Raw genomic sequence first — 18,786 nt, 5'->3', positions numbered from 1 at the left:
TTTCTACCCCTCCCTTCCCTGACTGAAGCATTTCAGTCCCCTGTCACTACCAGATTTTTCTTACCCGGAGTTTCTCTAATTATTTCCTCAAGCTGTTCATACACTTCATCTAATTCTTCTTCCCTATGATTGCTTGTGGGCATGAAAACTTGAAACACCACACGGTTGGTGGGTTGTGCCTCAATTTCTACCACAAGAATTCTATCGATTAACTTATCGCCTGCCACACGCTTACCCATCTTCTCATTTAATACTAAAGCTACCACTCACTGACTTTCCTCCCCACCACTATATATAACCCTGTACCCATCACTCCAGTAGTCCCCACTGTCCTTCCACCTAACTTTGGATAGACCCAATACATCTATCCTCCCTTTTTATATTTTCTAGTTTATCCGCCCTCGTCATTGTCCTAACATTCCACGTCCCTGCATTCATCGAACCCTTCTTCTTCTCCATCCTCTTGGTCTTCTTATCCTCCTCCTTGGATGCTGCTGCTGATGCTGAAAAAGGTGATGATGATGATATGTCTCTGCAAGGATTTCGCATGATTAGGATCCCGAGGACCTTGCTGACCTAGCTGCCACCTATGACACCAAACCCTTGAGGGCTGGGTCCCACGATTCCATTTGAGGCTTGTTCGATCAAACTCCATGTTTACAGGGAAGAGATAGTTGGTAGGGTTTCCCACTTTCATTCCAACAGTGTTTTTTACATGACACCATCACGTGGACTACCTTTCGTCTGGCTCCTACCCTTTGACCTATCTGGCATGGGTGGCCCTACCGGGAATAATTGCAAATTAATCCTGCCAACGCAGCTCTAGGGGTCATAGAAACGTGCAAGCCTTTCCACCACAACAAGGTTGTAGCCCAAGGGAAAAGTGAGGAAATTTAGTGATGCAAAAAAAACATTGCCTTTCGCCCGGATTTATGCTTAAGTCGATCAGATAAGAAATATCCCCGTCGCCACACCAATCCTGTTCCTATATTAGGGTTGACAATAGATTTATTGGCTATTGTTTGCTCCACCTTTGGCAAAGCAACAATTCGCTATAGTGAGTGTTTATTTAAGCATGGTGGGGTCTCGTTTTATCGAGGTTGCATTGAACATCTTAGAACCAAATTAGAACCAATAAATAAATAGATAGAAACTCTCAACTTCCAAATTTATCCTTTCCTCACATGTACTTCCTAAATAAATATTACTATATAAGTGGACAAATAGGTAGCTCATCATTACTCACCAAATAAACTACACTCAATTCACCCAATTAAAAAAAAATAGAAAGTTGGGTTAACTGGTTTGCTGAATTCACATGAAAATGCTGTAATAGTACCTGAGATGGATGACTTTGAATCCATTCTTCACGAGATCTCTTGCCAGAAAAGTCAATAATAGCCAATTTCATTCTTTTCTTCAAGGCTAAAAACATTGAATCTTCAACTTTGAGTAGCCACTCCTCCACATTACCTCTTGCTTTGAGCCCCTGAAAATTTAGAGGTTTACGATTACATACATATTTATTTATCTTCACCACTCTGAAAACAGGACATTAAGCCCTGTTACTTCCATGAGTGGGCCATAAGTATTGGAGCAATAACTGAGAAAGTAGTCTCCTAAGAAATATTAGCATAAAATTGTGAAGAAAGACCACAAAATTAGTATTCTTTCTTTTATCTAGAATAAAATCTAATGAGTGAGGAAATTGGCAAAATGAGACCCATCTTGAGTAGGTCATGTTGAAAATGGAATGGTAAAGGACATTTACCAACTATTGCTGATAAAAAATAATTTCATGGTATTTTTCATCCATTATTACATAACTTGAAACCTGAACCTCAATCATTATTCATTTTAAGACGTGACTTACCACACAATAGGAACTCTCACCACAAGACAAATATGAACATCCTACTCTTTGATAAAAAAAAAAACCATATGCCCCATGCATACTTTCATATTTGATCGGGGCCAAGGTTAACAAAGGAAATTTAACAAAAGAAAAGTCTGATAACCAAAAATACGCACCGAACCAAGAGCAACTCTCTCCCCTTCCGGTGATATCATAGCCACGATGTCAGTGGTTAATGCCACTTTACCATCAGGAGTAGTGAGGGTCCCAAATTCAAGTTTAGCAATTGCATCAAAGCATTTCCTGAGGTGTGGCTGAACAGCATGAGGATTCTTTGTCTGTAAATGATAAATTAATCAAATGAGTCAAAGAAAGTTTTTACAATAGAGATTGACAGTACATACTGCAACAGGTACGAGAGATGAGAAACAAACCTCTTGAATGCAAGTGTTTGAACCTACGTGAAGGAGGACAAGCATTCTGTTTGACATACGCTGGATAAAATTCATTGAATTTTATAAATACTGGACATTAAGTTTCAAAGATAAGGGAAACTAATGTTGATACAGGCTCTCAAAAATTAGCAAATGGTACAATTTTGTGAAAATAATGAGAATTTAAATTAATGTATTGAAAGATGGTTTTAGGAACATATCAACAGAAGCTGGGGGGACCAAATGCAGGGATAGGCATTGACCCTGCGGAGGACCAATCCCCCCCATTATGTATTTGATGTTTAGGATATGTCCTCCAGAGAATTTAATGAGGTTATTATGAATTAGTGTAATTATGTTAATAAGTACTATTAGGTGGACCCTCGGAGCCCCTTCCAGTGGGAGGTACTCCCTAGCCCCAGACCTCCCGGAAGTCTGTCCCCACAAAGTTTACTGCAATCAATGATAATGGTCAGGGCCTATGAGATTTGGAATCAATTTCAAATAATACTTAAAAATGTAATAAGCATATTTTTTGGAGTCATTATATCTGATTCGCCCAATATGAAAACCTAAACAGGGGGATACAGCCTTTGTAGCCCCATAATGCCACATAATTTTGAGCAAATGCAACGTGCAAACCACATTTTTTTATCAGCATAAAGCACTATAAAATTTAAATTAGCCCATTAGAAACCATGAAATTTCATGGAATTGTATTTTTAATTTCTTTGGGAAAAAATTTAATGAACTACAGCAATACCAATCGAAGTAAGCATTACCTCTCACTTCAACAAAATATTTCATTTGATTAATGATTCTGTAAACCAATTTGTGACTTAGGGAACAGACAAGCTGCGAGCAACTAATCTTATTTCTATCAATATGGTAAATAATTACAAGCTCTCACCTGAGCCAAAATTTCCAGAAGTTCTTCATTAGACAAAAAGTAGAATCTTGGGAAGACAACTCTTTTGGACTCTAAATATGCCTCAAGACATTTCATTATCTGATCAAGTAACATATTGTTTGCTTGAATAGCATCTACAAGACCAGGCTTAGTACAAGCAGGCATGGCAAGAGGAATCTGTTAAATAGATAATAATGTTTAGGGTAAAAATAATTGGCTTTAGTCTACCAATTTTAGCTTAATCCTTTTTATCACTGTATTCATGCTTAATACTTTTTCTTTCGTAAAACATAATCATGGGAAAAGATTTCCTTTATTTGAGGAATAAAATATTCTGTAAAAATGTCAAGACTGCTGTCACATTTTTCTCCATCTGTCCTATTCTACCAACATCTTTCAGTTTAATTCTATTCCACTGGAAGGCCTGGAAATGAGCAATTTGTGGCAAAGCTTGTAGGCAACATCGCCGCCATCTTGCCTCAGTAACTTCATTAGCACTGTCTGCAACAATGGCTGAGTTAAAATATAGTTAAAGGAGATAGTATTAATGAAGTTGATGGCTGGTGAATTAACATTGTGGAAGTTATACATGATAAAATAAAATAAAATAACTTTGTACTTTCCATGCAATTTTAATATTTTGCGACCGGTTTTGATGAGTCCTATGTCATTTTCAAGCTAGACTGCCATCTCCAAACAAGCCAAAGTTCATTTTTTTTACTGCAAGAGGAAGGTCATTTTTATACTTTGCAGTATAAAAATGAGCTTTGGCTTGTTTGGAGATGGCAGTCTAGCTTGAAAATGACATAGGACACATCAAAACCGGTCAAAAAATATTAAATTATTGTGGAAAGTACAAAGTGATTTTATTTTATCAAGATAGTTTTATGTTTTTCACTAAAACTAGGATCCAAGTACTGTATATATGCATCACTGAATCTAAGTACTGTATATTGCAATGCTCCTATTTGCGTTTCTTATTCATAAGCATCTCGCCATCGCATTGGCACCTCAGAGGTGAACAGGAAGAGATCGTGCGGGGTTTTTGCTCCGGAGGGCGCGCTAAATTTACTGCCATGAGTTGGCAATCCGCAACATTTATATTGCATATAGTAATCCCATATCAAACTAAGAGAAATGGGCAGTGCTGAAGGACAATACCAGGTTAATAATCAACATCTGTCATGCCGAGTAATTTCCATTGCGCTATGGGCCTCATTTTTCAAAAATCATCATCAGACGGTATTATAACGGTTATTGCAATTGAAAATTATTTTGGCATCAAAAGGTGTTCAAAAAATTCAAACAAGTGTGTACATTGTTGGACTAAATGGCAGATAAAAGAAATCGGAAAAGCTTCCCAGACGGCACAGGAATTTTTCGTATCTGAATACGAGGGTAGACCATCAAGATACAAAAATCGCGCTTAGGATGTTACTAAAAAGGTTTTGTTTCTTTATTTCCTTTAATGACGAAAAAAGATGCAAGAGGGCTGGCAAATTCATATGCATCGATAAAATTGTATCTCATCGATAAAACTGTATTCGGTCTGGGACTATTTTCTTTCGCGGGTGGTGCCATCGTGCCATATCCTCCTAGAAAGAAGGCCCGATCACATGCCTGCACAAGCTGGCACAAGCCTTTGGAGATCGCGTTGTTTACGTTACGTCTCATCACTTTTCAGGGATTTTAGTGGTTAAGTTGGTGAGAAATAGAGTGTCTGGTAATAGTGAAGTTTCCCTTATTCTTTAATTTCATTCACTGGGCTTCAGAAACGTGTTTGTGAGGTATTTTTGTTAAAAATGCCTTTCGTGCGTGTATTGTCGGAATGCTATGGAAACTCCGGGACATGGTTCAAGTTTTTACCTTTCCAAAAGATCCTGAGTTGAAGAAGAAGTGCATTTGGGCGATAAAAAGAAAACATTTCACCCCTACGAAAAACTGTAACGTATGTACTCTTTCTAGCTGTAATTATTTGGATTTAATTTTAAGTTAGAAGTGGCTTCGGAGTGTTGATGCATTACTATTCAGTACTGAAAATGGTGATTCAAAATATTGTAGCAGCAAGTCTTTCGAAAATTATTGCATTTTAGTTGTCTTTGTTGTATTAATTCATTCGGTAAACGTGTGGTTAAAGTAGAAACTAGGAATAAACAGCCAAGTTAATAGAATCGAATATTGTTTCTTAGCTTGCCCTATGGTGTGTTATACGTCGGATTTCATCATTTCAAATCATCTTATGCTATAGTTTATAATAAAAAATATTCAGGCATACAATTATTTACTATAGTTACGAGCCTAGTAATTTGATTTCTCATGCAAAAATACCAAAAATTGGAAATGATGTGACCTAGTAAGTGACATGGTATTTTATTATTTACTGATTTTAGGTGCGTAAGCTTCACATCACACCATTGTGATATCAGGAAATAAACTGTGGCCTTGAACGAGAAGACTGGGAGAAAATTCTTGTTGAATTGAAGGTGCCCAGATTGGAGGAAGGTACCATTGCTTCACTGTTACCTGTCGTCAAGAAGACCGACATTGTGGCAGAAGTGACATATAGATTTATAGTGTATGTGGATTTGTTTTGTGCAAGTGGATGCTGTGATAGTGGACGTTCATTGGAGAAAGTATTGAAGATAGTTATCATGTATTGACCAGTCCTCTTTTAAATAATTTTCTATTCGAAAGAGAATAAGAGTAATTGTTTCGCCAACGTAGATGTGGGTTAGAAGAGAAAATTGGAAATATTATTGTGGTTGACTATAGAAAATACATAATATCTGTATTGTATTTCTGTGGTTTTTTTCTTTCCTGCCTCTTTAAAATTTCTTGTGGTGGTGACTTCATGCAAAGTAAGTGTAAAATCGGAGGTGTGATCTAAGAGATATGTACCATGTTTTATTTTACAAGTGTTTATGGTGGTGATTTGGCAGGACTTTCATATTTTTTAATAGGTTGATACATCTACTGCAGTGACATAGAGACTTTTACTCATCCCAAATAATTTTTCAAATACTTATGCGCCTGGTACGGGTACGTTTTAGTAGCTGAGACTGAACTATTCGTTAATTTTTGCTTGCATTTTGATGAATTCGATCATACTAATAGCAGATGTGTCAGCAATCCTGTTTCATCGGCAATTTTTATTTAAAAATTTTATTTCGTCAGGCTTTAGGGTAAGCTTTTTAATGCTAGTGGGCTATGTGATGTCTTATTTAGTGTCAAAATTAATAAGAATTTACTCTTATTAACATCTCAAGGTTTCCAAGTATGTACGAGCCACTTATGAATGCTGCATGCTGGGGATGCGTGAATTAGCCATGAGAATCTCATTTTTCGCAGAGTTATTTAAGTGGCCGAGTAAGTTTTGTAAGTTCTCAATAGGTAAATAATACTATATCATGGTAATTAGAATTCATGATATAATATTATTTACCTCTTGAGAACTTACAATTCATAACGTTCTCGCTACGGTCGGTAGCTATCGATTGTGTTGCGTTCGATACATTTTTCGATCGTGCCAGTTACGATATATCTAATTTTCGACCTAATCGATTGAGAATAGCCTGAGTGCTGTGTTCCTGCGCGCTTCGTACCCTTTCGTATGCGCTTCGTAGCGGACATTGACATGCTTCATGCGCGCTTCATCAACAGGCCGTGAATGGTTATTATCCATTGACAAAAAGTGACGGAGCGGCACAGTATCCCCGTAGTCAATGGATACTATCTACATACGAATTAGATACGGAGGGTTCTGTGCCGTATGGGTTATAAGTGAAGAGCGCTGAAGGAAAGGTAGAGGGGAAGGAGCGCGCTCCCTCCATCTTTCACGCAACGAGACTACGGGCGTAGGAGAAAAGGGAAGAACACATCCAATCTTGCATGTGATGTCATTGCCTTCAAAGCGAAGGGGCTAAGGCACAGCAATGTGCTATACGCAGTTTGAGTTGCCTGAAGTTTCCAGTCCACCTGTCTTGTTTGAATGCACTAATGCTACGCTTGTTTCATCCTCAATTGTATTCCTTGGACTTTGCTGAATATTAGAAGCCTTGTTATAACCATAAAGCTTTGTGTCCACAAAATTATGCCAGAAACTGTATCTTTTATCAAGAACACTCGTTATATCATGTACAACTGCTGTATAACTGTCATGATATCACATTTACTCCATGTAAGAAGAAACTAATTTTACAATAAGATATGGCTGATTTTGAATAATGATTGATGCATTGATAAAGTCAATTATAATTTATAGTTTGTAATAAAATACCTTGGCCACATTTCGCATGATTTCTTTCCATGATTTATCCACAGTTGTGAACATTTTTGATTCAGCAGGGAGCTGACGCTGAATATCAGGTGCAGAGAATATTGATTCAAGATATATCCAATTCTGTTGGCAAGTCTGCCACTCCTCCTGTTATGTTGAAGTTGAGATGGCATGGCAAAAAATTGCAATGAATGAATGGCTTACAGAGAATATTTCCATGAAATTAATTTTGATACACATTATTCATTTATGGCATAAACTAACCAGTGTTTTAGAGAATAAGTCCAACTTATTGATCCACTCATCCACACGGAATTTCAAAGGGCCAACATGCTTTGAGCTAGCAATGGTATTAATATTGATGTGACTTTCATCTAAAACAGTCTGAATGTCTTCCAATCCTCCTAATACATAGACATCTTTGGTATCTTTATACGGTAAAACAATGAACTCCAACGATTTCCATGCATCTTCAACCTATTATTAAAGAGTAAAGAATCATATTTTTGAGAGACAACTAAACAAGAACTTAAAAGAAATACATATTCCAATTTCCCAAAATATGTTGAAGAACTTAAATAACCACTGAGATAAAGATAAGAACGCAACATCGATTTAAAATATAACTTCTTAAGCAATCTCATACTTCAATACCTTCTTCAATATTCCATCTAAACTGGCCTCAGAACTAGCTTGACCAGAAATTTCTTCCAGTTCAGATTTCTTGCTAAATGCATCAAGGTCTTCAAGTAATTGCAAAGTAAGTGTTTCCTCAGGTCTAAACTTGTGGTCTAAAACATTTTCAATTTTTATCCAATGACGGGCCTTCAGAGCTGGATTTCTTAGGTTGAATATAACTGGAAGCTACAAGAAATTAAGATATGAGAAAAAAAGGATTCTCAATACCTCCCTTTACCATTAAAAAAAATGTTTTGCATGCCTTGTCTTTCATTTGTTCAACATTAGCTTTTAGCTTTGGAACAATTAAATTTTCTGGTAGCCCTTTCTCAAACTGCTGAACATATTTCAAGTGTTTGAATGTAATATTAGACATTTCTTCTGGATCCAAAGTATTAAAATTTTGAGAACTCCACTGTTCCATTCGTGTATTCCATTCATCAACACTTCTCCATAAAAGTTGACGCAAAAAGACATCATTGAGAGCTTCATCCAAGACATCATACTTTGTTACTTCAACCTATAAAAGACAAGAAGTATACATAATGTTGTAGAGACAGAAAAATGTCACAACCAAATGTTGTTTCTTTGAAATGCTCATAATGGTTTCAGGTAAAAAAGTCACAGGGATACATCTCCAATGGAATTTCTACACTACCTTTATTGTTTTTTGGTAGCCCTTATATTCGTTTGCTTTCCTTTTGCATTCTTTTAGTTTTTCATTCAGCTCATTCAACATTAATTTCACTTCTTCAGGATTAGAGTTAATATCAATAAGCATTGGTTGCTAACAAATGAAATTGAAATAGATTATAAAAAAGTTCTCAGAAATAATTTTAAAAGTTTTCGATTGACATTCTACCTTACCATGATCGCTTCTTTTACATCAACAACTTCACTTAGCAGATTATTAATGTCTTTATTAAGTTGGTCATTGAACTGTACAATTATTTTTCCTTTGTCACTGATTTTTGCATCAACCATGTTGCGAAAACTGGCTAACGTCACACCAAAACTCTGTGGAAATAAACTTTTCCCATTACACAAAAAACACTATTTGCAATCATTAAATAACACTTAAAATAAACATTAGAATTCCTCACAATATTTCCATTCACAACCTTTTTTACCTTTTGGAAACTCAAGAATAGATGTCAATAAGCTGATTAAAAAGTCTACTTCAATGTTAGAATGAAGGTTTCCACAGTGATGCTTTGATCTCTTCATTTTTTTGCAGATTTTCTTCTGCGGCAGTTGGCTTGTGGACAACGGTTTCGCTGGCTATCCCCCTAGCATCATCAGGTGAAATTCGCACCTCCAGAAGTATCAGACATTGGCAGGATAGCCAGCAAAACTGTTGTCCACAAGCCCACTGACACTAAAGAAAACCCAAGAGAAATGCTGAGTTCTTTTTCACTGTTTTCACTATCATACATTGTATGGAATTTTTTCCAAAGCATATCATGTACTCCAAATAACATTTTCCCCTTAGAGAGCTTCAAATATGAGGGGCCATCTTAGAAGCAAGTTTGCCTCACTTTTACAAAAAAAATAATATACAGGCATCCCCCGAGTTACGTAAGAGATGCGTTCCGGCAGACTATGCGTAAGTCGAAATTTACGTAAGTCGAACCATTGCGTTGGCGCTTCAGAGATTGCTGTATAACAAGTTGTATCGTACAGGAATGAGCGCAACCACATACGCCACCACATCCATCGCTAGAACTGCAAATTTTCACGTTGATTGCTGACTTGGGATTTATAAGCGATTTTTCTACAGAAATTAATGAAATTTCCTTCGAGGAATGACAAAAATGGGTCACTTTGTTATTTTTAGCACGTAAAAAACTCTATAGTTATTCGATATTTTTTCTACCATAGGTTGTACGGGCGAATATCTACATCTTCGCGGTCGCATTCGAAAATTAATGTAATCATTTGAAATACGGTTATCGCTTACGTAAGTACGGATTTACGTAAGTCGAGACATGCGTAACTCGGGGGATGCCTGTACAGTAAATACCTAAATTTCCCAACACTACAATGCTACTCAATTAGACCATCAGAGAATTGAAACTCACTAGTTCTTTATACAGTAAAAATAAAAAGTTAGGAATTTTAAAATTATTAGAATCTATATCGCCAGAGAATATGATACAAATTGTGAAATGTCTATCATTTAAAATATTCAAACTTACTGAGTAATTAGAAATATCATCTGCAGAACAGGGGACCTCAAAATCTTCAATCAAATCATATATCTCTTTTGCATACTCCATTTCATGTTCCATGTCATCAACCTACAGTAAAAAAGGCATGTTACTATGGTACCTTCTGTCCCTTGGAGTAAAAGCTTTCATACAAAAGATGAAAATACACCTACCCTAGTTGATTCCTTATCCAAAAATTCTAAATACTCAACATAATCAGCAGTGGTTTTGGGGGGAACATCTAAGTAAGCTATAGCATCCATAACTTCAGAAGTCAAAGAATCAATTTTACTCTTGCCAATCCTGGTACCCATTTTACAATGAGAAAATTTGCATTAGACATACTAAAGCACAATAGGCTTTAGAAAACCAGTACATTTTTACATAGCTAATAAGTAGGAATGGTAAACAGCATGATACATTATTAATTTGTCAAGAGTTATGAATTCTAAGAAATTGAATGAGGATGAATTTAATAAAAAAAATGGAAGCCAATTAACAACAATGGAAAAAAACAAGAGCCCATCATAATGAGTGTTTTCTCTGGCATTGTCAGAACATAAGGACCATGGTCAGAACACACCATACCAAATTTAAACGGTAAATTTATCAAGAGACCCTTCTCAAGCAAAAGGAAGAAACAAGATTTCCGTGTTTAATAGGTACTGAAACAATGATGATGACACGATGCAAATCCATAATAGTAGAATACACTACCATGAACAGAAAAATTAAATAAAAATGTATATAATACATCATTATACCATTGTAAAACTATATTTACTGCTTCCAACAGTCTCTGTGGGGATGGCACCGTGATCTCCTTGAAGGTTTCAAACTTTAGAAGAAACATGCCAACATGCTGGTAATCTTCGGCGGCCTTCAAAATCGATTGTTGCTCATATATATTACTAAGCATTTGCCTAAAGAACTCAGGCTCTGAAGGTAATCAAGAGAATGGATTTTATTTTAATTTCAGTGAGCATTCACACTCTTGCACACTCATATAGTTCTAAATAAAAATACCACTTTGCAATGCACATCATAAACAGTATACATTATAATGTATTTAAATAAAGAGTTTTGGTTTATTCAAATAAAGAGTACTTATTTTAAACTTAATGCATTAATACTTCATAAACACAACAGCAGAAGCAATTGGCAACAGGATATTATCTTCCAGAGAACTAGATATTTGAAGCATTCCATGACATTTCATGAGGCATGGAGAATATTTAATCAGGAGACAAAAACTCAAATACTAAGACTTAACTCCTCCATTACTGAATTAACGCCATCATTAGTGCCCACCCATGAATAGCTAGTGGCACAAGACAGAGGCCCGATTGGACCAACAGCAGATTGCAGAAAACTAACAATGGGGGAGATTGGATAGGCCAACGACTCCACCTCGACTACTAGACCCACGATACGAGATGAGAAGAGAAGAAGGAACAAATGCCCAAAAGTTGATGTGGAATTATTCAGGGAAAAAACAAGGGACTTGATTCATATGGAGAGTTAGGTAATTCGGTGTCAAGTGTTAATTTCACAATTACAATCCACTCAAATGACACTGCCCATATTATCCATAGCACAATCATGGATCAGGAGCACTGACAGGAGGAAATATAAACCATTAACCAGTCACAATTCATGTCACAGTCAATTCATTCAGGATGAATTGTGATATAGTTATCGGTGTGAGTGGGTTTACGGTATATGTTGAACGAGATTTTGTTGTCTTTTCTTCGGAAGATTTCAATGTCTAGAAGGGAGGAGAGCGTTTCCTTTCAACCTCACACATGAAATTTATGGAAGGGCACTGACCATTAAGCTGTGTATGAAAATGCTCGATACGGCGAGCGTCAGTCATAATGTCAGAGATGTTATTTTCTGATGATATGTGCTCTTGTATCACACAGCTGTTGCCTTGATCTGATTTCAAGTAGAAGCAATCTTTGGATTTGAGAGATTTAAATAATGGAGGTTATTTATTGGGTTGTGATGCCCCATGTTTGTGTTTTGAGACATTAGCTTTCATTCTTTGATGGTAGCCTCTTTGGATGTGGTTCTCTGTCTCCATACCGAGATATTCGATTGATGATTCAATGTTGGCGATTAAGTTATTAAGGGAAGCTTTGCTGGGAATGACACTGAAGTTGAGACCAAGATTTAAGAGCGACAGCTCTTCGTCAGAGAAATTGATGTTAGAGAGGTTCAGGACATATGGAAAGGATTGGTGCTAATACAGCAAACTCTCGTTATTATGAAGTTCACAGGGCTGAAAAACCGGAGGTTTGTAATAACGAACTTCGTAAGAGTGTTTCTTTCAAGAATCATTGCAAAAAAAGTTGCCAGTGCTCCTTATCTCTTCAATCTCCCATACTCCTAGTCGTGCTGCTGAGTAGATTCTGAGACATGTTTATGATAAACACAAATTACGAACAAATACAATAAATCCTAGATATACAAACAAGATGCATTCCGAAACCTTGTTTGCAGGTTGATAAACCCATGCAAGGCATCGAAAAGTGGCGATTCCAACACAGCATTGCAATGCGTTAACTCATGATTGTGACGAACTGAACTACCTGTGCAAGTGATGCGGCTAGAGACGAAATAAATTCGCTGTCCATGGGAAGGAAGAACAGGTGAAATGCTGAACAGTTCCTGACTTCATAACGGATTAAATGATACTTTATACAGGCTGTACTCAAAGTGCGAGTTCCTTAACGCTACACTGCCGCGCATTGGCCAACTCCAAAGGTGCCAAATTAGAAATTTTGGGCATCCCTTAATTTTTCAAAAATTCATGCCTCTAAAAGTTCGTAAATCAAATTTTTTAAAGAAATGGACTTACTGCACGGCCTAATTACAAGCAGTAATGAGTATGAGGATATGAAAAAATGGTGCCTACCACTAAAACCTCTCTATAGTGAACCTCCATACATCAAATTGCCCAAATTTTGGTCCCCTCCACTACGATGTAAAGAGGTTTTACTGTAAATAGCGTAAATGAAAAGGAAACCTTGGCAATCACATTGGGGTAACTATATTATCCACCATACTCTTCAGGAAGAAATTTACGATCCGATTGCATAATAAAGCACTGAAATTCCTCATGAAGGCACATATGCAAAAGCAGAGGTAGTAATGTTGGGAACTGATATTGCAGGAATTAGTTTTTCACATCAAGTACTGCCAAGGAAAAAGACAATATTCTGGACTGGCTGAGCTAGAATTCTCAAACTCACAAGGAGCAAGAAGGCATGAAGGGGAATGAATTCCTAATAGTGGACATCGCAGAAGAGCAAACAACTGACCAAAGGATTGGGCCTGTGCCAAGGCAGATGAGAGGAAGACAAGACAATTGTGGGTGCAGACAACTTCCTTAATTTGAAGCCTTATATGAAAGAAAGGGCACCAATGATTTGCTAGTGGGAGAAAAAATTTTCAGATCCCTCACTGTGACACCCATGACAGTAGATTTTGATATGACCCAATAAAACCAAAGTATTTTAGATTTAAACACTCATTACTCTCCTATTGATTGATAGTGATCAAATGCACCCAATCCCTCGAACGGGGATAATACAAAATGCTGCTGCAGGGAGATAATTAAGTTTGCCCGAGGACAGAAAAGGGAGTTAGTTAAGTGGACTATAGTGAAGTGACATTGATAGAGCTTTGGTAGTATCAATGGTCAGCAGCTACTACATGAGATGACACCTGAAGAAAAAAGATACATCCGGAACATCGTGCAATCACTGAGTCTTCACCTCTTAGAGGATGTGCCCCAGACAATCTTTAACAGAGGTCCTCCAACTCTGCTGTGGAAATAACACGCACTTACTATGGAAAAGAGGGTCACACTATTTTCTATTGATGTCCTGGATTTGTAAATGATAAAATTATGGCTTTAATTGATAAGGTGAACGTAGAATATCACATCTTGAATATAACCAGCAATTTTTATATTTCCCTTTATCCCATGGCACAAACAATAAGTGTCATTCCTCATCTTACTTAGATGTTAAGGTTCAATGTTTGAAAAAATTACATGCAATTGTGTATCAGTTGCATATGCTCACTGTCATGTTAGAGTATGGTTAAGCTCAAGAAGGATTCATCACCTTTGGTAAGTAAGATAAATAAAATGGGGATATATAGTGCAATGAAATACCTTTTTGCTGTTTAATGTCTTCAAATTGAGTTTTCTCATTCTCAGCAAAAAATTCTCTAATCAATTCATACTTTTCTAACAACTTATGAGCATGGTCAAAATTTGATTTTAGCAGGGAGTCAATTCTTATTCTTGATTCTCGTAAACCAGCATCATTTTTTAGTATATTGGCCAGACATGGACCATGCCCAATCAATCTCTCTTCTAATTTTCCATTAATCATAGGCCTGAAAAAAGAAATACTATAAGTTAACTCACAATAAGATTTGAAGATGCTAATTAAAATGATCTACTGCAATCGTTTAGAATCAGTTATGTTCAGTAATACTTTTCACATTGAATTCTTACTGTGTGTATGTTTGAGAAACAGACTCATTTAACAATGGTGAAATTTCAGTGACCACTTCAGCCCACTCATCTATTATTTTATTTATCCTTGTCATAAATTCCCCTTCCGATGGTACTAAGTAAACAGATGTAGAATCCAACAACACATCCACTTCAAATAAAGGTTCCTGAAAAGTTATCACGTATAACATCATTTATCTTCATGAATACACTCATATTTGTAACTTATGCACATATTAGTGACTATTGCACACTGTGAACACTCGAGGAATACTACATATGTGAAATACACTTACGTAACAAAAAGACATGCAACACAAAACTGTTTTGACACACATGTTATGATGGATCAACAATAACAGTAATGAATAAATTTAGACTTCACATGGTACAAATAAATTTTAGTTGAACACAATATTTTTTGGAGACCAAAGGAAACAAAAGAAAAAATAATTCTGTACCAACTCTGATGCATCCTTTGACTTTTCTCTCTTAGTCTCTTCAAGAAATTCAACATCTTCCTCTTGTTCATCCCTACCACGTTGATGTCCACTGTTATCATCAAATTCCTCATGCTGACCTTCCATCAAAGCTTCTGAATGTGTTTTTAGAGTATTTTCAACTTCATTAAGTGAATTTCTCATTATATTAAATAACAGATTTATCATGTAATAATCAGTGAGATTGATAAAACTGAAAAAGAATTCATCTTCATCATTTGGGTGTATTGTTTACAAACATATGAGAGGTGATACAATTTACTTAATACAGTATAGAACACTTTCAACTTCACTATGTAAATTTAACATTATTCTGAATGAAAAATTCAATATAAAATACCTAATCTGTGACATCGACCAGAGCTAAATATAATATTTTCAACTAACTCTAGTAAATCAACAGTAACTGAAAGAATATTCTCATCGTTTGCATGTACAACAAATATGCTGCAAAAAATTTACAATAAATAAATATCTGGGGAGCATTAGACGCATAAAAACGGGGACATAAACTCCTTAATATAATCTAAACTGCCACCAAGAAAAGGGGTATTTTGTCAGGAGTTTATGTTACAGAATTTATGAGTTTACACCCATTTTGCTTGCCCACAAGAATAACCAATAGATGGCACTGGATCACCAACAAAAGAAGTTGATGAGGACACAAGAGTGAAAGTAAAGATATAAACTCACATGAGCGTTGGAAAGAAATAGGAACATGCATTTTGCAGCACGCATGCTGAGCCCAAGTGAAGCAAGCCAATGTGGCCCATGTACTACTTCATTAATTCACACAATGCCATAAGCAAAAGAATGCATTAATATAAATTTAGATAAGGGGAAAGGAAGGGTTAGGAACACATCACAGAAAAAGGACAACGGCAATGGCACTGAGGAAAATGAAAAAGTCAGAAATCAATTTTACTATCAGCAAATTTGATTCCGAGGGATATTTGCTTCACTGTGCAAGAAGCAATAATTCCCACTTAGTTTAGCAGTAAAACATAGTAAACATTCTGCTTACTGAGAAGAAGTCCACACCTAAACAAAGATGGTAAATACATTCAGACAAGAGAAGCAGGGACCCTGAATACCTGCATAATGACTAATCCCTTAATTTTGAGGCTTCAGTTTTGGGAAAAGTTAAAAAAATGCGTTGGAATAGTCTCCCCCCCTTTACTTTTACCATGGGCATTTTTGGAAAAAAAGGGGGGACTATATTCAGACATATACAGTAATTTGAATACTCAACATGGTTTGTACAGAATAGGGAACTTGCATGAATTTTTTTTATTTCATAGGCGGACAGAAAATTATTTTCTGAATACAACAAAGAAAACCGCTTGTAAATCTGAGTTTTCCTTCGCGAGATATTTAATGATAAATATAACAAATTTTAAAGCGCGGGAAAAACTCCCTCACCCCCCAAGCCACTGCCGACGAAGCCTCGATGACGTCAAAGGTGCCTAAACATCACACGAAGCAATTGTTGTGATTGTTTGTAATAGTTGCCAGCAGTTGTGAGAGCTTCGTTTGTTAGACGTGTTGATTATTTTATATTTAAAGATAAATATCCGACGATAGAGGCTTGGAAGCCCTCGTATTTTGCATTATTTATAATATTAATATCTGAGTAAGGGCATAAAATATAAAACTGGAGCAGTTAAACCAAAAATTTGATAATACCTAAATAACATCGTTGTAGGAGTCTGAGCCACGGCCATTGAAAGGGGGATACGTCAATTGTAAGTTGATGTTATCGACGGTATATCATTCATTTAAGTATGTAATTAGAACGATTTTGATGTTTACTAATGTCCGCTTAGCTTTTATATACAATAACTTCATCGGTTTATTCGTAGGTACCGGAGAATTCGTCGTTTAGGACTGTCTGTGCTTGTATTATGAGGTGAATTCCAGTCAATGCAACTTTTGCTCGCTGATTGGAGACATCTAGGAACATTTTTGTGCCAAAATAGTGTTATTTTTAACGTAACATCTCCTGTTAAGCTACTGCTAATAATCACAGTGCCAGTGGTTGTAATGCACAAAGTTTGACAAGGTTGAAAAATATCGGCCAAGAGTTATCGGTGTTCCATTGTGATTGAATTGTAAAAAGTGCTATTACGCTATCGATAAATGTCTAAAAGTAGTGTAAAAATTGTCAGTGGCGTGCTAATCTCCGTTGTTCACCGTAGATATGACATTTCACGATCACGCTATTGAAATAAAAACTGGGTGTGAAGTTTGTTATTCCATTATTTCAACGAATAGTAGTGAGAAATGTCACTTGTGTGGTCTAATTTAAGGGTTTAAATCAGTGAATAAATAGTTCTATTCATCATAACGAGTTCTGTTATTGTAAGTTGTACGTGATGAATATAAGAATGTGATAGTGACATCCAGTTTTTGATAAGAGTATTTGCCTATTTCCCACTATATTTTAATGGTATATGCTAGTATATTGTTTATGGATTTATATTGAAATAGGTTGTAGCTTGTGTGTGTGTTGGCAGCGGAACCGATTCGCGATCTCACATGTGGATTGTGTGCAGACTGTTTTGCTGTGAATTCGTACTGTAGGACGGATAGGACCAAGGTGATAGATAGACTCCTTTACCACCTTGGGATAGGACTACCTTCTCCGTTAATCCGGCGTTGCCAAATTCAACAGCACAGCTTACTCTAATGTCAACAGCACAGCTTACGATCGTTATCCTCCAGTATTACAAGTTTCTTTTACAACTCGATTTGCCGCCGACGTATAGCAATAATTTGTCTTAACAAATTCCATGAGGGTCGTAGCATCAATTTTTGGTGTCCTAAAAAAAGGCTGGTGTCCTAACACCCCATGCCACACGCCTTTTAGGCGGCTTGCGGGGTATTATGTAGACGTAGATGAATTTCAGGTGTACTATTCGAACGAGTGGCAACGTTATCATCCATTTTTCTGATAACCAAAACACACGAAGTGAAACGCTTGTACTTCATCATCCCGATGCCACATTATTAATATCCCAAGTAATAATCTAGGCACAATAGCAATAGGAAAACTTGCCCAAGAATAACAGAACAAAATAAAGTGACGATGAGCGGCTAAATACTCCCTCAAAACAAATTTTACACCATGCGCTCAGCGTATTTCCTTACTCCCTACGGTTGTTTAGGCACCTATGACGTCACGCCTGGCCTCGGCAACGCTCGGGTGTCTTCGCGCAGTGGTCGGCTCAGAGAAATTTTTCTCGATTTTAAATGCAATTTTTTTATTTCTTTAGATGTTGAATGGAGAAACTGAAGGTATTTTTGCGACCTAATGTATCCATTTGACTTATTCAAAATAGTTTTTAGAGCAATCTACGACCCATGCAAGTTCCTCATTGTTTTACAAT

The 18,786-nt window shown here is 36.5% G+C and overlaps 1 protein-coding gene across 1 annotated transcript in view; it reads right to left on the bottom strand.

Moving 5' to 3' along the window:
- The window catches only part of LOC124159738 (dynein axonemal heavy chain 6), a 126,592-nt gene that overhangs the window by 95,217 nt on the left and 12,589 nt on the right, over positions 1-18,786 (bottom strand). The window contains exons 9-23 of the mRNA XM_046535648.1: positions 15,359-15,590; positions 14,898-15,064; positions 14,550-14,776; positions 11,128-11,302; positions 10,537-10,666; positions 10,352-10,453; positions 9,021-9,170; positions 8,812-8,940; positions 8,416-8,673; positions 8,130-8,339; positions 7,740-7,952; positions 7,476-7,622; positions 3,200-3,376; positions 2,032-2,193; positions 1,340-1,489 (exon numbers count right to left, since the gene is read on the bottom strand). Coding sequence (XP_046391604.1) covers positions 1,340-1,489; positions 2,032-2,193; positions 3,200-3,376; positions 7,476-7,622; positions 7,740-7,952; positions 8,130-8,339; positions 8,416-8,673; positions 8,812-8,940; positions 9,021-9,170; positions 10,352-10,453; positions 10,537-10,666; positions 11,128-11,302; positions 14,550-14,776; positions 14,898-15,064; positions 15,359-15,590 — 2,629 coding nt within the window. The remainder of the gene's footprint in view (positions 1-1,339; positions 1,490-2,031; positions 2,194-3,199; positions 3,377-7,475; positions 7,623-7,739; positions 7,953-8,129; positions 8,340-8,415; positions 8,674-8,811; positions 8,941-9,020; positions 9,171-10,351; positions 10,454-10,536; positions 10,667-11,127; positions 11,303-14,549; positions 14,777-14,897; positions 15,065-15,358; positions 15,591-18,786) is intronic.

Source organism: Ischnura elegans, chromosome 5 (assembly GCF_921293095.1).
Source record: "Ischnura elegans chromosome 5, ioIscEleg1.1, whole genome shotgun sequence".
In the NCBI taxonomy this organism is placed as follows: domain Eukaryota; kingdom Metazoa; phylum Arthropoda; class Insecta; order Odonata; family Coenagrionidae; genus Ischnura; species Ischnura elegans.
The sequence above is the reverse complement of the archived record's forward strand: the minus strand, read 5'-3'. Positions and strand labels throughout refer to the sequence as shown.